Consider the following 15278-nt stretch of genomic DNA (forward strand, 5'->3'; position numbering starts at 1 on the left):
TCAGATTTGTATGACAGATGCCTAAAAGAGAATCTCCACCAAAAACTGTTTGCATATTTGTGCAAATGACTTTTGTCACTTAAATTCCGTCAGTGACTGACTAAGCTTAATCTGTTACAAGAGGCCTCTGAAGGTTTAAGGAGAGATATCGAGTGGAATACCACTTTAAGGTATTTTGGGGAAACAGCCGTATAACCAAGAGCATAATTTGTGTTGTCATGTAGAGGCACTATGTAGGTCTGCTTCATTGGCGATGAATGAAAGGATGAAATTGTGGACTGATAGATTTAAGCAATTACGCCCACATGAGCTTTATTTAATAGGAGTTGGGGCTAACATTGTTGAACCACAAAATGTGCTTATATCCGAGGAAAATCACTCTGGGTTGTGTTACAGCATGCACGCAGACATCCTCTGATTCACTGTCACTGAAGCTGCGGCTTGAGGGGCCCGTTAATGCGAGATCCTGCTCGAACATTGGGTGTGTTGTCTCGATTTTTGACAGATACATCATTTTCACAAATCTAGATTCAAGTTCAGCTACGAAAACAAAATTTTTTGTTCTTTTAGACGAGGCTTATTTCCTGCTTGGAGGCAAACTTGTTCAATTTAGAAAGCATGTTTAATAATCACAAATGAAAAAGCTCCTTGCAGTCTGTTCCACTGCAGTAAATCAGCCACTGGGGGAAAAAATAAAAATTCCTTTTCATAGTCATTTTTTTAAAGAGTGAACACCAATTTTTGTTGGCAGAGAATTATCTCACTGAACATTTTACTTCATTAAGATCTTGCTTGGCCCTCATCTGGCAACATTAGCATGAATGCTAACAGTTATCCCTCATGACACATCACAGGAGTCAGAGGATGTGATTTTAAGCACAAATGCAAATCCTCCAAGACAGCGTGAGCACTCAGTGACCCAAAGTTTTCCAGCTACGTTGACCGTTTTGAAAACTGCGGTGCAGCACACTCTGACTCCCAGTTATGTTAGCTCTGATGCTAACTCCAGGGTAAGTTAGTGTAATCTTGTCCCATTGGTTGGAGCTGACACTAATTCCCTGGGACAGGAGTGTAGCGGTGTGTGATTTAGCGGCGTATGCTAAGTGCTGCTGGAGCTCCGGGCTAGTATGTGGGCACCAGGGCAGAGAGAGCAAGCTGGGAAAGTACTGCCTTCACTAACTGGCCTGATTAGACCGGGTGTGAGATGACATGGATCAGATACACATACTAACCCAGCTGGAAAGACAGATTGGGAAAAATTAAATAAAAAGAAAAAACAACATGAGTGCATTAAGAGAAAATGAACAGATACGGATGATTAGGAGAAATGGGTGGAAAGTTAAAAACCAAGAGAGGGGAAAATGAAGAGATAAAAAGACAGTAGGTTAATTTTGTGGACATGATGTTTCCTCCTGGGGTGTTTTTCAGCTCTGCTGGACTGTGGCGGTGTAAGAAATTGGCTGAGATGCAACGTAGCATTTGCATCATGGTTTCATTAGCTCTCATTCAGCCCAAGGCATTTCACACTGCATTTCCTCTACTCATCTGCTTCTCTTAGATCTGCTCGTATTACAGAAAAAAGAAGGTAATACAGAGTAAGCTGAAACAGGGAGCAGGAGCTTGTCTCAGACTAGAATTTGGTTAGGATATAGAGCTAAAGAGCATTTTCATCTCAGCAAATGTTACTGATTGATGCAGACACTTGTGTGGGGCTTTAGCACTTTGGTTTCCTCTCATATCCCCCACCCCAGGAATGAGGTAAAATCAGATTATTTATTTCGGGGTTATTTTATCTGTTAATAGCTGGCACTTTGCTGTGAATACTGCCTGAAGGCATAGATTGTGTTCAAATAAAAGCAGACAGTGGAAGGGAGATTTGGGGCATCTCATGAAGGCCGATTAGCGGTTAGTTAGGTTTAGCCCTGGTCTCCATGCGGTTGCCGACTTTGACACTGAAAGAAGTTATTTTTGAACACTAGAGGACAAAAAGAGGATGATGGGCTTCTAGTCGCAGTCATTTCCTATCATCTAATCTTTGGTTTTGCACTTGAGATTAATCATTAAATGCATCTGAGTCACACTGTGTTTAGATAAATAAAACCCAGTCTGTGAGAAAGCTTTGATATCACTTCTGTGCCTTTTGAAGACATGTGAATACACTGCCAAAATTTATCCTGCCTATTAGGGAGTAAAGTACTGTAGATTTGAACATGTTCTTGTTTTTTTATGACTCAAAATCATTCTTTACATTAAAATAGTAAAGATTTCACTTTTTGTGGCGGAAACTGTGTGACTTGTTGGTTATTTTACTTAAAAAGTCTTGGCTATAGATTTTATGATCTCCAGGATTATTATTTTAAGATTTAAGATGTTCATAAAATATGAATATACAGGTATTTTCTTACCTTGACAGTGCACGGTGCTGCATCTCTCATCTGCACCTGTGACATGCTGCTGATAACAGGCAGAATTTGTCAAGGTAAAGAAATATTGTTACAGGCTCAGTATATGAGCCCCGCCATCATTTCAGGAGTAAAATGTTCTGTTACTGGTTCTTATTTGTATTGATGTGTGTGTGTGTCTGTGTTTTACAGGGTATAATGGGTGTAGTGGGCTGGATGTTGCTCCTACTTTCCCATATGATGGCGCCTGTGGCATCCCAAAAGCCCCCAGGGCTCAGCGTGGGCGTGATCATGGGCCAGACGCGCGCCGTTATCGACCAGGATCTCCGACCACCTCGGCGCCCCGAAGATGCGCTCGATGTTTCCGTGGTCACGCTGAAGATGAACCAAACAGACCCAAAGTCTGTGATTACACAGGTGAGAAACGCATTGGCATTCACCAAGCATTACACACATGAATGCATCGCCTGCCACAAACTGATGCAAGAGTTTGTTTTACTTTGTCCCAAGGTGTGTGAGCTTCTTTCTCGCACTCGTCTCCATGGCATCGTGTTTGCTGATGGCACCGATCAGGAAGCCATTGCCCAGATCCTTGACTTCCTGTCCGTTCAGACTCAACTTCCAGTCCTGGGAGTCCACGGAGGCTCCTCTATGATTATGGCTGACAAGGTCAGTGACCTGACGCAATGTTGGCCATTTCGAGGACACACATGCAAGGCGGACTGCTTTGCATACATCAGTGTTTGTTTTTTGGAAGTGAAAATAAGGACCCCAATTAAGTTTTGTTTTCCAGATGTTTGTGGCACTGATATAGTCCATATAGTCCACTTGGTTTCCAATATGAAAAATGTTAAGCTCCATGCGTTACACATGTGAATTGCATGTTCTCAGCTGGTAGGTACATGAGTAAAAAAATCATTTGCTTCCAGTGAGTTACTTTGGGGATGCCTCTTTGAGGTTGTTTGTCTTATAAATGAATGCTCTAGATGAGAAAATAATACACTGGGAGGTTTCTGAATGATGTGTGTGCTATCAACAGCTCCATCAGATTAGTGTTTGTTTAAGTTGAAAGTGGAAATGCTGCTGTCAAAGTTAAACAGAATTTTAATTGCTCTGAATTGATGGCTGCTATCACCCGAAGTAATTTTATGTTAATTAGGCTTTTAAAAGGTTACAAAGTGCACATTTAGAAGTGAGGTGTTTGTAAGGTCAGAAGACGCCTTTGCATGGAGCACGCTGCATCCTCTGGTACATCATTTTTATTTTAGCAGATGATCGAGGATTGTTTAAATATGTAATAAAGCATTTTCTGCTTTGTCTAGAACTGGGCTATGCAAAGCCTAACCCCCCACCCCCAAAGAAAACCAAAAGAAAGAACAAGAAAAAGAAATCCTGAGCTGTATGTAGCTGTATCATGTCTAGTGCTCAGTGGATGCAAGAAAAAACAAAAACAACAAAACAACAAAAAAACAGATTTCTAGTTTTAAAAGAAAAAAAGAGGAGATATCTTTTAAGAACGGGTATTTGTGTGTTTGTGTGTGTGTGTGTGTTTGTGTGTGTGTGTGTGTGTGTGTGTGTGTGTGTGTGTGTGTGTTTGTGTGTGTGTTTATTTTGGTGCGGTGCTCAGTGCAAAGTTAAGGATGTACATTGCTTTCTAAGCTGAATTCTCTCTCTGGTGCTGGCTCTGTAGACCTCGCTGACTGACAGACAGACAGACAAACACAACTGGTTCTTTAGCTTTTAAATCTCTCAGGGCACAGCAGCCAAAACACAGGAACCAATAACTGCCGCAGTACAGCAGCCTTTTGAAGTGCTCCTTGACGGGGGATGCAGTGCGCGAGCGTGTGCGAGAGAAAAAGACAAGAAAGAAGGATAACAGAAATGAGGAGTGAGGTAAAGGAGACAGAACTGGCTTGAAGGTGAGGGGGTCTGTGGTTGTAACGTGAAGGTCAGCAGTTTGGACTCCCCGCTGAGTTTATAACGATAGGGGAAATAAATAAACGAAACTTTTCTCGCTCTCAATCGCTGCCGTTAATGTTCCATTAAACAGGGTACTTAGCCCCCGACTGCTCTAATTGAACAGCTCGGTGGCCAAAAGTACAAGAGAGCGGTCATTTCTGGCAGCTCCCAGGTGTAAAAGTGAGTGTGTATGGCCTGTAACTAACCAGCTCCTCCACAACAGCTCCTGCAGGGTTTACCTGTAAATAACAAAGACTCCATGCCTGGTTTAAATTGGGGCAAAACCATCCCACTAGCAGGCAGGTATGGAAGAACAGTGAATGAGCAGATCATCGAAAATTCTCAGACATGCGGTTGCTCGAGTTCACATCTACCTTGTCAGATCAGAAATGTAGGGAAAGGACATGAGAGGGCACAAGTGAACTTCCTTGTGCGTGTTAAAGCTTCCTGTAGACACGATTGGGACTATAGGTTTTCATTAGCTATTGATATATCGTCAACAACTCACTTCAGTATTGCTGTCATTGCACAGACATGAGCTTTACTGACTCACTGACTCGTACGCCCTCCAGAGTGAATACACTTGTTATATTGACAGTGGAGGTAAACAGTGAACCAGCAGCCTGCGCTCACTACAGATGAATAACGACCAGAGTTGCCACCATAGCTAGGATTATGCACTTGAATTGGAAGGACTCAGGTGACTGTAATCTGCAGTCCACTGACATGTAGTCGTGATATTTTACACACTGTACCTTTAACAAGAGATGCGTATATTTTAAAGGGGAGACATGATCACCTCTTTGAGATAAGAGGTTTTTTATTGCATATTTGCAGATAAGGCGAGCCACATAAAAACTGCTACAATGCACATGGCATGATAATAACAAGATGTGGCGGCTAGTCATAGATAACTATTATTTTCTTTGGGAGGCAGATATGCTATGTAAAAGGCCTCTTTACACATTTGTGAATGGATACTGTTACTGTTCAGAATCTTAATAAATAGATACAAATACATAAATTCAACAAAAAATATTACATTTAAGAAACAATCAAAAGTTTGGTATTTTTATTTGATTAGGTGTAAAATATAGCTGGCATTTATTTGTTTATTAACCGATTGATTCTTTTGATAATATTTCTGAGCGTCAGACATACTGGTGTGCTACAGCATTTGCTGATGGCGCCTATTAAAAATAATTACAGAGGTGCCGAGGACTCTCAGTGAGGCTGACACATGCTTTGCACTTGATGCTCCCTCTGTGATCGTGACAGCTTCACAATAACCCCCTTCAGCACTTTTTTTTTCAGCTCTATTAGCTCCCATTAATCTCACAACATCAGACACATTTAAGCAGGAATGGTCTGAAGACTTTGAAAAATAAAAACAAACCAACTCCAGCAAACATGATTTGCTGTGGAGGAAGAAAAAAAAAAGTCTGGCTATGTGAAACATCTCTTGGCAGTGTGACCACTGCTTTCATACCTGCTGTCAGTGGTGTAGCGATAATCTGGAGGATCGAAATAAATCCCAGTGGGCTGGTAACAATTCAGCTTGATTACTGTGGACTAACAAACAATATTGTGCTTTTTTGCAGCTTGAGCGAGTCGTGTGCTCTCTGTCACCACGTATACATACACTTCACTCTGTTAGTGTGCCAATCAAGTTTGTACTAGAGGAGTGGAAAAATGAGCGGATCCTCCTGTGGTACCTTGGGTATGTTAGCTGGCCACAGTATCAGTTTAGACAGCATGCTTTAGATGGAGAGCAAAAACAGAAGGAAGAGGATGATGCCAAGAAAATACAGAAGAAAAAAAAAATTGTGCTCTAAAATAATGGATATACATAGAGGTGGGCAGTGCAAGTGTGAAATCCTTGGTGTTAAAGCAGTGTTAAGCTGCCAGAATGCCAACTTAACTGTCATGATTGTGTCACATTTCAAGTAAAGGCTTTCTCCAGTTGTCACTTTTATTAGCTATAAACAGGGATGGGCACTGCAGCGATCCATATAAACTGATAAAGAACCAGGGTGAGGTGACTTAAGGCAATGACTCTCTATTTAAAAAATAATAATAATAAAAGTGTTAAAACGAGGATTTATATATATATATATTTCAAGTAGGTTTTTTGTCAATTTGAGTTTGGCTCAGTTTTTGTTTTGTTTTTTCATAGTAGTGAGAATGTAGCTTTGGGGGCCATTTTTAAACTGATCAGAACCATCAGTATCAGTGATTTTGGTCAACTTTCATAAAAATAATAATTATGCTTATTTTTACTCCACAATGTTTGTCTTAGAAGCAAATCAGGGAATTGAAATTCGTGCCCCCAGCCACCTTTAAAAAAAGCAATATTGCTTTTTAATGTATACATTTTTCAGATATCTTGGCAGGTTACCATATCTCACAGTTAAGCAAAGTCTTAGGTTGTTGTATGTGTAAATTTTTCTGGTTTTGCAGGCTTCTGTATAATAAAGTACTGTAATAACATAACGGTGCATGACCACATCCAGTTGGCTTGGATAGTGCATGTATGTACAGGGATTATCTTTTGTTCAGCATCTTGTAGATTGGAATGAGGGAAGCTTGGAGACTTATGCGCAGGATTGTTCTGTCAGATTTATGGATTTCAAGAATCTTTCATGAATCCTTTGGAATTACCAGGATTTCTGAAGTGATTACTCATAATTTTTGGCCATCTTCTACTAAGTCACCAAAAATACAATGAGGTATTTATACTGTAAGGGAAAGGCAGAGGTCCTGTTAGTTTTATATATATTTTAGTGCTGTCAGTGTTAATCTCGTTAAAATGACGTTAAAATGACGTCATTTTAATATTTTATACATTTTAAAAATATATATAATTTTTTTTTTATTCCCCTCTCGCCACTGCGGGTGGTCTATCCTTCAAGCTCGGGTCCTCTACAAGAGGTCTGGGAGCTTGAGTATCCTGCGCAGTATCTTAGCTGCTAGGACTGCGCTCTTCTGGACAGAGATCTTGAATGTTATTCCTGGGATCTACTAGATTCACTCGCCTATTCATACTGTCATTATATTAATGCTGCTATCCTGTATATATTGTACATACTATTGTTTGAGTACTAACGATTGTTTTTTTGTACTTTTTATATTTTACATTTATATTTATTATTGAAACTTGCACCAAGGGAGTGGCACTCCAATTTCGTTGTACTCTGTACAATGACAATAAAGGCTATTCTATTCTATTCTAACTTGGGGATCACTGCACCGAGCCCTCCGACTACCACTGGCCCCACTGTTACCCTCCACATTTTCTCGAGCTCTTCTTTGAGCTCTTGGTACTTCTGCAGCTTTTCGTGTCCTTCTTCCTGATGTTGCTATCATTCAGTATTGCTACATCTATCACCTGGTGTGATAGACCCCAGCCTCCATAGATCTTGTGCTCAATAAGCAGCTGGATAGCGTAGTGGCAAGCAGTGTTGGTCAAGTTACTTGAAAAAAGTAATCAGTAACTAATTACTGATTACTTCCCCAAAAAAGTAATCCCGTTACTTTACTGATTACTTATTTTCAAAAGTAATTAATTACTTAGTTACTTGGTTACTTTTTAAAAACACGATTTACAACCTGAAGAGGTGATAAAGCGATAGATCTTTCAGCCCAATTCTACTTTTTCTACATAATCCATCATACAAAATGTAATCAAATGGAAAAGTCTCTTTTTAAAACTTGTTTTATCAGTTTTAATCTTTTAACTTTATGCATCAAGCAAAAATTTTATTATATGCAACATTCTCTGACTTGAATAAATTAGTTTAACATTTAAACCTATTTTCTGCACATTCCAGCACATAAAATAAAAATCTTTTTTGTGTTTACACTCACTCTTTCAAATAGATGCAAGTAAAACACAGCAGAAAATAAATAAAGTCAAAGACTCAGCGGTCCTGTTGCTCTATTTTCACCTGTAAAGCAGGACTGCGGTAGGCGGAGGTTTACCCTGGTGCAGGTGTGCCGCAGCGGTCAGTTGAAGAATCCGCGAGTTTCTCTGTGAGTTTCCCATTACGTCGTAGCGCACTCGGTGCTTGTTTAGGGGTTTTTTTTCACTGTAAAAAGAAGTTTTCTTCCCACGAACGATGGACGCTAATGTTTTTGTCACTTTTTATGGAATCAAACTCAAAGTAAGGTCAGTACTTCCACGCTTTAAACGCTGCACGCTCATACTCTCTCCCACAATCGATATGTGATCCATTGTTGATCTGCACACAGCTGTTGTCACTAACGGCGCACTCGCTTACGTCACTGTCGTGAGACATTCTCGCAAAAAATCACGGTTGTAGTAACGCAGTAACGCAGCGTTCCTACGGGAAAGTAACGGTAATCTAATTACCGTTTTTGCAATAGTAATCCCTTACTTTACTCGTTACTTGAAAAAAGTAATCAGATTACTGTAATCTGATAACGCAGTAACGCGTTACAAGTAACGCGTTACTGCCCATCTCTGGTGGCAAGACTATATGGAACGGGAGTTATGAGTTTGACTCCATACCAGGACTTCTACATCCAGTAAGGGTCCCTAGGCTAGACCCCCCCTATGCTAACTAAGCCTCCCTCAAACATGAGCAAGAGACATAAATATGAAGCAATACCGGCTCGGACGTCACACCTGGCAAGGTCCACGTCAGGTGTTGAGGAACAATTACACCCTGAGAAGTGGGCTGCTGGAACAAGATGGCTTAAGTGAGCACATATTTAAATGAACCGTCTACCAGGCTTTCATGTAGCTTCTTGCAAAGCACAAAGGAATTTTGGACTGCTTGTCATCAGTCCTCTTTAAATACAGCTTCTGACTTAAGATTGGATTAATGAGTGGATTGTTCCTCCAAAGACTGCACTGGATCTGGGACCCAAAGTAGCCCCCAACCATGATGCTCACTCCACCGTGCTTCACAGTTAGAACAAGTTTTCGGGGTACAGTTAATTTCATCCTTATCATAGTGTTGTGGATTTTTGTCCAAAGAACAAAGTGTTCTTTAACACCTACACCTACTTTGAATGTGGTTTGCATGCTATCCATTCCATTACATCTTTTTTATACAGATTTTTCTCATCAATGATACATGAACACAGTTTTTGCTGGTGTTTTCTTGTCACCCTTGAGTTCTTTTTCAAATCTTTCAGGATTTCAAAATGTATTCTTGGTGTTATCTTTGCAGGACGCCCACTCCCAGGGAGAATTGCCTCCATTTGCTGACAGCTTGTCTTTGTGGATTGATGACCAGCTAGGTTTTTAAGAAGCTTTTGCAGCCTTTCCAGCTTCATATGTCTCTATAAAGATTTTCTAACCCCTTTAAAAGTTGTTGTCATCGAGGAATGCTTCACACAAAGCTATATTTCCTCAGAAAAGCAGACTTTGTCTTTAACCAGATTTTGTCTGCCTTTTTTTGTAGAGAGAGGCACCTCTGCAACCTACGCATCCAATCTCATTTCCTTAATTGTTCGCTTACTTTTTCCTCAGTGTGTTCAGTAAAAAACATGAAAGGTATGGCAGTTTGTTTGTTCTCAGTTCAGTAATTTTGTCTTTGTCTATATTTGTGGCTTTGAGAATTTTATTATCCGAAATTCTGATAAGTCCTGGCGGTACACCTTATAAAAGAAGCTTTATACCTCAGGGTTATTCTGCAGTTGCACACTAGTAACAGACTGGCCCTCTAGATAGTAACCTTATCCACCATCACCCTACATTGTTATTGTACAGCAACATTTTGGCTGAAATTAAGTGAGTTAAATCAGCCTCTGCCAGCTGCAGACCAAGATGCTTTTTTTCTCCTAATTAAAGACAAACAGCTTAGAGATCTGTCCACTCTTTCCAGCTGTCTTTCTCTCTCTTTTCCAGTCTCTGCCTCCTCCTCATCCCTCATAATGCGTGTCAGGGGATAAACAGTGGGAAGTTTGATGTTGTGCAGTTAGGAGAGAGACATGGTTAGGGAACGTGGAATGGATGTGGACAGAGTGTATGTGTAAGCCCGGGAGAGGAACAGGATTAGTTTGGAATGCTGTGCTTCCATTTCAAAGAAACTGCTTTGGGAAATAAGACATGTTGTTGGCTTTACCTCAGCCTCATATATGCTCGCTTATTCTCTGCCAGCCTTGTTCATCTCGACTTTAAACTTTCTATTTTCACATGTGTGTGTGTGTGTGTGTGGAGGGGGGAGCAGAGGGTCACAGTGTGTAGGAACAGGAACATGCTGAAATGGAGGGTTGTGAATTAAACATGCATGTTCTTTCTGCTTTGCTCTGCCACTGTGGTCGGATGCTACTCTTAGTGTCTCTGTATCTGCGTGTGCATGTGTGTGTGGGTGTGTGTGGGTGTGTGGATGTGCACGTCTGTCCCAGCCTGGGATGTCCCATATCAGTAGGGGCCATTTGCCCAGGTTCTCTGCTGCGACTCTTTAATATTTAACACCTGCTCCCCTCACCTGCTGTCACTTGCTGAAGACACATTACTGTGTCATTCACTCGCTGAGCTCTTCCACGCTTTCACCTCTAATTCTTTCCCTTTCTCTGCCATTTGTTTCCTTCGTATCTCCCTGTCTCCTCCAGTCCTACGTTTCTTTCTGAGCCTCCTCTGCTTTTCCCTTCTCCCACACATCTCCATTTGTGCTGCCACCTTATCCTTCTCTCTTCTGTTTTTTCATTTTATCCACTCTTACTTCCGTGGTTGTTATTCTCAGAAGGCTCAGGTTGTGTGAAGAACAGCCAGCCATGTTAGAAGGATTTGGGAAGTCTTGCTGGCCTTGAAGCCTGTGAAGCATGCTTGGATGATGGCTTTGTGGATCTGTATGTGAGAGAAATAACAAAAAACCTCAAAAGAGGAGGGAGGGAAAGAGAGAGTAGCTCGGTTAGTATGGTTGCAATGGTGACTAAACCAGACTACATCATTTAGTCCTGTTTTCCTGGCTCCTGTGCTTCTCTGGCTCCACAGGGTTTGATGCCTGGTTCCTTGAGCTTGGCTGAGCACCACTTTGACACAACCGACTGGCAGTGTGAACCACATTTGAGGTCTTTTTCTCCAAATATAGTGAATCAATTATGACTAATTAAAAAAATATGAAGTATGTCCACACTAGCAAAGGTCTTTATCCACACTAAAATACCTGAAAAATAGGAAGCCTCTTCTCTGTCTTATTGTTTTGGTCGACAAACATCTAAGCAGCAACATTCACAGCAAGCAGATGCTGTGTATTTCAAATGTAGGTTAAAGAAATTAAAAGAGGTCTTCAGTATTTTCTGGAATAAACACACTGTTAAACATGGCCAGAGTCTGAAATAATGAGGCCGGTGTATTTACATGTAATTACTGTGAACCAAAGGTTCAGGCTTCATACTGCTCGCTCAATTTCTGACAGGATTTTTCATACTCTTGGCTTTTTATGATATCAGAGAGAGTGAATATCCTTAAGATCCTGCCTGGCTGTTTTCACGAAAGCCCCACCCACCTCCTATTCAAACCAATCAGAAGACAGTTCTAAAGAATCCATCCATCCAATTTTTTCTGCTAATCCAGTTCAGGGTTGCTAGTCCAGTTATCAAAGGACGAGAGGCAGGTTACACCCTGGATAGGTTAGCAGTCTATCACATGACTAATACTGTCTGTCACACACGATTATATTATACATACATTCTATATGTATAATATAAAATATATGTTATAGCACCCAGAGTGTAAATATGACTGAGTTGCAGCCATCTGCGGTGGGTGAGTTGTGCCCATGCCTATTTCACAGTAATGTCTCTCAGTTTTATGTACAGAAATTCATTTGTTTTGTTTCCAAAACCTCAGTTTTCCTTTTACACTGAGATGTTTTTAGAGTCATTCACTTTGGAGACTGTTTTAAAAAATGTGTTTAGTGAATGGAAACTCCGGTTTTGTCAACACATAGGGGGAAAAATGTGTTTACAGTTTCTGTTTGGCACTTTCTTATGGTAATGCAGTAAAAAAACTAAAACTAAAACTAAACAATACCACAATGTGGGTCATATCACGGTTATCCTGGAAATAGCCCCCATTATGCTGATATTCTGTTCATCAAGTCTGTGAATGTGACATAGCTGACGAACAGACTTTGACTTATCCTAAGTGCACAGTGAAGTCACCGTTTGCAGAGGAGCCAGACATCTGCCAACTGATGCAGCACATAAAAGACTATCATTGCTTTAATGTTACACACCTACCCTTAAAAGTGGTGATAAAATAATATATGTGGCCACTGCCAGCTCATCACTAGGCAGCATTTTACTGCTTCAAACATCAACTTTACCGAGTTCATCTAAGGTCATTTCCTGTTGCAGCATTTGCTGTCATCAGCTGACATGATAAAGTGTATCAAAGCTGTTACCAATAAAAATAATACCTCGTGTGCATTCAGAGGTACCAGTAAGTGCTACATGCACTTAATATTTGGTCCTATAGAACTCTTTAATATCTAACACTGTGTGTGTGTTGCCACCTTTGGCATGTTCATACTTTATATCCAATCTGTTTCTCTTTTATAAAAAAAAAACAGGGTTACTTTTACTACGCAGTATAATTAAAGATCCTATGTGCTTAACTCAAATAGAAACAAAATTTTTATGGCTTTTTTTTCCATTGTTGAACATAGAACAGCACAAAATGTGCACTGACACAAATCAGAAAATGGACAACTGAAAATGAGAGACAAACAAAAAGACCAAAAAAACATCACATTTGTAGCATATTTCATTAAAATTCATCAAAATTGTTTGTGGGTTGAAGAAATATATTTGAAACTTGAAAGATTTAAAAAAGCAGCTGGTCTATGCCCTATTGTGTTAAACAGGATATTGGAACTTGGCTGTCGGGTGGCGAGGTCACCATTTCCAAGAAGAAAAAGAGCTGAAGCGCGTCTCCTCGTCATGCTGTTTTCGGTTGATGCTTTTTTCATTAGAGCCTCAAAGTATTACAGACTGTTTTAATTTGCTGGGTGTCAAATTCTGCCATTTTGTAAAAGCTTCACTGCCATCATCAGTTGTGGTCGGTCTCACTCGCAACTTGTCAAATATGAATGCTTGTTAAGGATGTTTTGGCATCTCAGTCATACTCAATCGTTTGTCAATGTGCAGGATCAATGTTGTGACGGATGATATACCACAATCTTTTAGATACCATGTATCTTTTACTAAATGTAACAAAGTGGATTTGGTGAAAACACAAAGATCCCCCGGCTCTTGTGTAACGTTAATCGACATCATCATTTTTTTCTTTTTCAGTAAAAAACTGAAAACTTTTTGTGAAGTAAAGTCAAGTTGTTAAGTAACCTTGACATGACCCCACTGCTCTGCAGTCCTAAAGCTTTGAGCTGAGCATTTTTGCTACTTCCAACCCAGAGTTTTAAAATTGGACGTGACAGTAAAGCTGTTCCTACCTTATTGCCTTATTTGTCTACAGTAGAGACAATAACTTATGAACTTATGAATGAACATCATGTTGTATTAAAATGGGCGCCCTGGTGATGAGGTGGTTTCCACTGTTGTGTCCCAGCAAGAGGACCATAGGTTTCTGTGTGGAGTTTGCATGTTCTCTCCAGCTTCCTCCCGCTGTTCAGAGATATGCATGGGGTCAGTCTAAATTGACTGTAGGTGCAAATCTGATGGTTGTTACAGGTTGTACCTTCCCTGAAAGCTGGGATAGGCTCCAGCCTCCATGCAACCCTCAATTAGACAAGTTGAAGAGAATGCATGGATGCTGTTTTATATATAGTCTTTAAAAGTCATACATACAGTATGGTATGTATGACAGTGGTATCTACCTATCTAAAACAATATCAGAATTTTGCCCTCAGTAACCACATCTTCAGCTTTGACACGTCTCCCTTTCATCATCATTACCTTTTAACTTGGAGTGCTTTTTATCTGTGAACAATGATGTTCTCTCTTACTTTTGTTCTTACCTTTTAGTACACGTTCCACTTTCCTTGTCCTTGAATTTTCTGTTTATGAAGTTTGATTTTCTGTAGGTTGTCCTAAAGAAACCTACAACAAACTGGCAAGACCTTACAGACTTGTTAAAGATCAATCTGGGAATTCATGCTTTTGCCGTCCATTTCTGTGGAGAGATAAAAAGAAAAGAAAAAGAAAACATTGCTCTAAGTACACGATTGATAAAAAAAAAACATATAAATTTTACTTGACTGGACCTCCTTTGAGATATTAAATCCAAATTCAAGCAGAAGGCAACTGAGGCACAGTAGTAAGATAACAAAAACATGGAGAAAAATAATACTCTTATTCAGTTCTGGTGATCTGTGCTTTACACGCATCTTTTGATTTTCTTTCTTTCTTTTTTCACCACCATCAATGAAATGGATTTTGTTATTATAGTAATACAGTTATTAGTGAAATGTTGATCACAAAAGGAAAAAGATGCTAGAAAAAAAAGGGGAAAAGACATATAACAACAGTCCCTGTTTAAAAGTCGACGTTTGTAGATATAAGCACGTTAGCAAAAGTGTCTTTTCATTTAATCTGCACACTGCTGAATGAGCGGATCACTGCCTTGAAGGATGACAGAAGAGCAATCCATTTGTTTCCGTTAAACAAAAGCTCCTCTGATCTGACCTTCTGCTCCCACTCTTCACATGATTGCTTTAAGTGAAATAATTTGCATCCAGTGATGTGGACGACCAGTCTGAAAGGTCAACACAATCCATTAAAGCCATTCTACTTTGGTTCTTTTTACAGTTTATCTATTAAAGGACCCTGGATATCAGTGCACAATGTATTCATTACTATAATAGACTATAATAGCTATTTATTCAGTGCTATCAATTAAGAGAATGAGTGTATTTACCTGGACGTGACTTTAAACTCTATATTTATACTCAGAAAGGATGGCAGGCACACACTTTACATCTA

General features: G+C 40.0%; 1 protein-coding gene across 1 annotated transcript in view; it reads left to right on the plus strand.

Moving 5' to 3' along the window:
• grin2ab (glutamate receptor, ionotropic, N-methyl D-aspartate 2A, b) overlaps positions 1-15278 on the plus strand; it is a 136447-nt gene that overhangs the window by 36572 nt on the left and 84597 nt on the right. The window contains exons 3-4 of the mRNA XM_085458809.1: positions 2595-2819; positions 2913-3071. Of these exons, the coding sequence (XP_085314935.1) occupies positions 2595-2819; positions 2913-3071 (384 nt within the window). The remainder of the gene's footprint in view (positions 1-2594; positions 2820-2912; positions 3072-15278) is intronic.

This window comes from Copadichromis virginalis, linkage group LG6 (assembly GCF_057382275.1).
Source record: "Copadichromis virginalis isolate Kocher_CV1m ecotype Utaka linkage group LG6, C_Virginalis_male_GT1.1, whole genome shotgun sequence".
In the NCBI taxonomy this organism is placed as follows: Eukaryota; Metazoa; Chordata; class Actinopteri; order Cichliformes; family Cichlidae; genus Copadichromis; species Copadichromis virginalis.